Source organism: Conger conger, chromosome 17 (genome assembly GCF_963514075.1).
Source record: "Conger conger chromosome 17, fConCon1.1, whole genome shotgun sequence".
Taxonomy (NCBI): domain Eukaryota; kingdom Metazoa; phylum Chordata; class Actinopteri; order Anguilliformes; family Congridae; genus Conger; species Conger conger.
This window is the reverse complement of record NC_083776.1, coordinates 17,570,726-17,576,725: the sequence shown is the minus strand read 5'-3', so window position 1 is coordinate 17,576,725 and position 6,000 is coordinate 17,570,726. Positions and strand designations below refer to the sequence as shown.

At 42.8% G+C, this 6,000-nt stretch overlaps 1 protein-coding gene across 1 annotated transcript in view; it reads right to left on the bottom strand.

The window, feature by feature from the left end:
- Positions 1 to 221: 221 nt before the first annotated feature.
- slc4a3 (solute carrier family 4 member 3) overlaps positions 222 to 6,000 on the bottom strand; it is a 50,760-nt gene continuing 44,981 nt past the window's right edge. Inside the window, exons 20-22 of the mRNA XM_061227087.1 lie at positions 5,378 to 5,547; positions 4,858 to 5,031; positions 222 to 4,690 (exon numbers count right to left, since the gene is read on the bottom strand). Of these exons, the coding sequence (XP_061083071.1) occupies positions 4,613 to 4,690; positions 4,858 to 5,031; positions 5,378 to 5,547 (422 nt within the window). The 3' untranslated portion in view covers positions 222 to 4,612. The remainder of the gene's footprint in view (positions 4,691 to 4,857; positions 5,032 to 5,377; positions 5,548 to 6,000) is intronic.

Sequence of the window (6,000 nt, the reverse complement as noted above, 5' to 3'; positions counted from 1 at the left end):
TATACACAAAGATAAACTCTCAACTCAAAACATTTCTGATTGAAATATGACTTCAGTGGCTTTGGGAAATGAGAAGGCTCAGGGGAGGAATGGGGTTATATCAAGCAGGACCACATGCAGGTTTAATTAGATGTAAAGAGGCCATTTGCAGCCTTCCTCCTCTGGTACAGTACAGTGGCGATGGTGCTTGCAGTTGAATAAACTCTTCCCAGACAAGCATAAACTTGAAACACATAATAAATATTTATTTCCGGACAAAAAATAACAAATCTTTTAAATGGCTTGAAACAAGCTCTTTACAATTTGACAATAATTGCAATTTGAACTACTAATAAATTACCCACCAGAATATTAGATTTATTTTAGTGTATTGCTAATGCTAAAGTAATACATTATTTACCATTCATTAATTCACATAAAAATGTATCTTTTGTTCCATTCACTTCCAGCCTCTCATTGCAATTCAGTGAGGTTCAAAGTGCAACAAACATCATTCAAATCTGGATGAAAATGGCTGGTCTAACCTGCCATGGATGACCGATTGTGCATGTCCTTGCAGTGACAAGTAACACACACGTACCAACTGTGTCTGTCCTTAGAGTAACTACAACACACATGTAATGATTGTCGGCTTATCACGGACCATGAGAACCCTATTGTCAAACAGAACTGTGCGTTCCATAAACAGAAAGTGTAATCAATAAATAAATACAAAAATATAAACACCATTTGCCTCAATTGCGCTTTGTCTTGGAGACAGGATGCTGTTGGTTTACATGTTCACTGTAGCCCGCTGTCACTTTTTAATGTGCTTTTAACATTTTTAGTTTAATTTTATGGTCCTCAAGTTTACGAAACCAGACAAAGGATCTGGCTGTCTTTCTGTGTCTAAGACAATAACATTGGGTCCAAATATGCTCTTTCAGAGAATGAGATTTCTGGGCAGACATTTGGTTTTCCTGTGAGCACTCAGCCCTGCTAGTGCAGGTGCACGTGCCAGGTTGTCCTCTGCACAGGAGCACGTGCACTCTCGCTCAGAAAAAAAAAAAACCTTTTCACTCCGACAAGCAGAGAGCTTTCACCTCTGCAATTTCCCAATTTTGGGCAGCAACATGTCTGCCGCCATGGTAACCACCAACACTGTTTGAGACGTGCCCTTCTCTCCCCGACCGCTTGTTGTTCTCTCTGGCGAAAGCGCCTGTTTGAATTCTCCCTTTGTGTCAGGGCTCAGATTGAAGTCATTCCTTGTGAGAACGCAAAGGGTTGAGTCTGAGCCGGAGCACGCCCAGTTTCATTTGGTACTGTTTAGCCAGACATTCGAGCACACGCTCCTTCGCATTAGAGAGACGGGGAAACCGAAAAAACAAACCAGAAGAGACTTACAAAACAATGGCGGCCTGACCTCACACATACTGTACATTCTGTATGCCGTTAAACTCTGGTTTGGTTTAGAAGGGAAACCAGATCTGCACCTGTCATATTAACCAAACATGAAGTGATATTTGATTTAATGTGCTGTTTTTTGTTTTGTCTTTGTTTTCCATAGAGATTGATATGCTGCATTGTTTGTTTACTGTGCATGTGTCTTAAGTGGCATTAAATGCAGTGGTTAATTTGATTGAGATTTTTCTTAATGCTCCAAACGGTGAAGCATTCATTAAAAAAATAAGAGCGATTACACTAGTCTCCCCACAGAAACCACCAGGACTGCACACATTAATTATCTCTGAGGAGTGGAAAATGACTAGAATCCTGAAAAGATGTAAAGATAGCCTGGCGCACCTCTCATGGCGGAAAAGTGAAATCCAAATGCCTGCATTCCTCTTTAAACTGACAGACAAATCCAAAAGAACATTTCGGAGAATCCATGTATAAATTGGATCAAAATAACCAGAACTGTCTTTGACGCATTTAGTTTGGCAGGCACACAATAAGAAACAGGCCGTGTAAGCCTCTCCTGGTCATCTCTTCCAATGGATCTCACACCGTGGAGGGGGACTGCAGTACATTTAAAAGGACCTGCAAGACTGGCAACATTTGGCACCAGCAGTGACTTCTATGATCAGCTGCCACAATCCAAGATGTGCAGCAGTGAGAAGCTGTTCCCAACCACCTCAAAACATTACCGCGAGGTTGCAGCAACATGTCGCGTTTAAGCCTTGCAAAAAGTTATGGCTTGTTATGTCTAGTGATTTGGGTTGTAAACACGTCCTTATTCTGCAGGAATAAAGTACAGCTGTATTCTGGAACTACAGTATTTAAAACAGGTGGAAAGTTATGATTTGGCGGTGAAGAAATATTGTGAAAACATTGATATAGAATTGTTATTCGCCGCAACCTTAGACAACCTTGCTGCAGTACTATATTGTGTGCTAGCTGGGGGTTGTGTTGAGAAAGTGGCTAGTAACCTCTTCCATTACCATTATCATCCATTCATTTCATTCTTATTCCACTGAGTCTCACCTAGAAGTGTCCCACTCTCCTCATGTCAGAGCTACAGACTGACTCTTCTTCACTTCATGAATTAAGGACGCGGTTACAATACAGCATGTACTGTAAGATAATAACTCAACTTACAGCAACAATCCTCAATCTTTTAAGGCAGTACTACTTTCTATAAGAACTTCACACCATTATTATTTTTTTTCAAACTACAATAAAATAAACCTAGCATACCCCGACCCAAATTATTACAGTTTAATAGAGTAAGTGTTTTTTAGGATGTGTAGGATGTGTTGTAAATTGAAACTGCCCTCCATGTGGGTTTTCTCGAGTCATAGTATCAAAGTGGCCTGCTGAATGTACAAGTCAGAAGCAAGAAATCGATGAACATTACACTATTTACAATCTATAGGGCTGATTTATTTGAAGACTTTCTGCAAAGCACAATGTACAGCGCATAGCAGGGGAAAATGGCTCGTCGGTTTTATTTATAAAATGACTGGAGCGTGGTAGAGTAAAAAAGAAAGCTTCAATCAAAGTTTAAGTTACCTGCAAAAGGGTGCTATATGAAAAGTACGGTCTCAGTCAACACATTCATCCTTAAAAAAGCTTTCAGCGACGCAACAGAGCCTCAGATTAATGTTGACTGTTCACCCCAGTGCCACATCGAGTTACGCTTTTTTCTTGCGACTGTTCAGCCTCACTTCAGTGCTGCCTAATTAGTTTTTAGTCGACACACTACATTCTTAGATTCTAGACCAAAAAAAGAAAACAAGATTCAAATTTTCCCCCCAGAAAAAGGCTAATTTTTCCTCAAAGATGAAATAATGGTTCAAATGTTACTAGGAAGGGCAACACACTTTTAGACGTGTCTAGGCTCCCATAATTCTGAGCGGTTGGTTCTGAGAAGACACATTAGACATTCACTGGTGGCTTCGTTGTGTGTAATGAGGATGAAAATAACACAAGCGCATTTGTCTTGTGAATGTGAGTGGATGAGCATCTAGCTCCAGTCATTTCCATGGTCATTTCAAGTTTCTCCTATGATGCAAGTGTCCACGCAACGTTTTTTACAGATAAAATACAGGGAAGTTTCAAACATACACCCACACATTAGTACCATGGCTTCGAAACTACTTCTGAATTTCACAAATTACTAGTCTGGTGTAAAGGCAAAAGAATGGTAAAACTTCATTTTAGTGGTCACATTTTAAATATCAAAACAGCTTATATGTAATGGAAACCAATCATGCAGTGACTCCACTATTAGAGCCCAATGTCTACGTCCATAAAAGTCATAATTATAATATTTATCTGATCTGTACATAGTAAAATCTGTCTCATAAAAATATCTCTCTATAAAACATGCAGTTTTCAGTGCATTACTTTGGGGTAATTGAAAGGAGGGGAAAAAAAGGGAATCACTTTCAGCGGAGACTCGTAATGTGAACGTGAATCGCTGTCACGGTCCTAAAGACCAGAGCAGTAGGGTGCTCATAACATTACGCGGCTCTATAGGTAAGAGAAACTCCCAGGATGCTTTGCCACTGGTTACATCATCATCATCATGGCCACTGAAATGAAGCATTACCACATCATCCAAACTGAAATTTAGCATTACCACATCATCCCAACCCTGCCAGCACCGTGTTAGAGTCCAGGTTGAGCTACAGAGGAACTGCTCAGAGCCTCACTCACACTGGGCCCCCAATGCACCTATGCTCATTACCCATACACACCTCTCCCGTGCGTCTGTTTAGTAAAGGGACCAGAACACGCTCTGGCCTGTAAAACAAAAATAAGTACTAAAGAGCCATCCATGTCTTGCACCGTGTGAAGCACAGAGCTTATGGTCACTTTTGTGAAAAAATGTTGAGCTAGACACAGAAATGAAACAAACAAAATATACAAAGGAGTACGCCTCCCTTACAGACCCGTGTGTCGCAGAACAACTCTCACGCATACAGTAACGTAACCACATAAATAAAATACCCCTATCTCCGAACTCGCACCAACACGTAAGCGTGCTGGACAATAAATTAGTCGGTGTACTATACTCTATGGCAGGCAGACTCACACCTGCCCAATACCCAGTAAGTGCTCTCTCCAAATCCCCACCCAGTTCAGTGTTGCTGTAGTGGTGTTTTCAGGGTGCTCCTGTGTGGTTTGACTATACATTCATGTGCAGCTCATTGTATTCGTCCCTGCCGTCTTCGTCAAAATTGGGAGAGTCTTCTTCTGAATCCAGCTGAAAGAGGAGAAAAGGGCCATTTTCATCAATTGATCTTTTCAGGTCATGAATTACCATGCCTTTACTGAGTGAATTCCCATGTGTTATCCTGACACTGATGTTATTTTTACTGCGTGGTAAGGTGATGTGGTGGAGAATTCTGGGTAAGATCGGGCTGCACGCACCGCTTTGAGCTCTCGCTCCTCGAAGATGCGAGTGAGGATGAGGCGGCGTAGTGGCACGGTCATAATGAGGATGAAGGGGAAGGCCAGTGATGCCACGGTCGATTTGACCACCCACAGCAGCACGATGCAGCCCAGCTGGATCAGGGTGAACAGGTTCATACGCCAGGTCTTCACCTGCAGGTCACACACACACATGCATAAGCACACACACACAGCACACATAATTTCAAGTTAAAGCTCTTCCATAAATACTCCCCTCTATTCTGAGTCTTGTTCAGCCTTCATACGTTCCACCTCCACTAAGCAGGACATGTTAGCTAATGAAAAGCATTTAGTGCCATCTAGCGGGTACTGTAGGTTTCAGTCAACCTCCACTGTTCACCTGAATCTGTAACCTTTAAACACTTCCAGTTAATTAATTCATACACAATAGGGGTGTGATAAGAGGACCCAGCTACCACATGTAGCATTCATTGTGTGTTTTTACCACATTTGTACCGGAAGCAGGCGGCAGGGTTACCTTGGTGACGTAGATGTGGTCAGGATGGTGCTTGGCGGGTGTGACCATGAGCATGATGCGTTCGTAGAGCTGAATCCCAGTGAGTGAGGTCACGCCCATGTACAGGAAGATCCCGAACAGCACAGCAAGTGGGATGGTGCGAAGCACGTCCGTCATCACAATGGACATGCCTGGAGACGTGAAAGAGGGGCGCATGGGAGAGACGGTTCGCCAGAAGCTAACAGAGATGACCCGTCAGGAGCTAACAGAGACTGGTCGTTAGGAGCTAACAGAGACTGGTCGTTAGGAGTTAACAGAAATGACTCATCAGGAGCTAACAGAGACAGCTCATCAGGAGCGAACAGAGACTGCTCGTCAGGAGTTAACAGAGATGGCTTGTCAGTACCTAACAGAGCTCACTCCTCATCATCCATCCATCCATTATCGTAACCCGCTTATCCTGAACAGGGTCGCAGGGGGGCTGGAGCCTATCCCAGCATACTTTGGGCGAAAGGCAGGAATACACCCTGGACAGGTCGCCAGTCCATCACAGGGCACACACACCATTCACTCACACACTCATACTTATGGGCAATTTAGACTCTCCAATCAGCCTATTCTGCATGTCTTTGGACTGTGGGAGG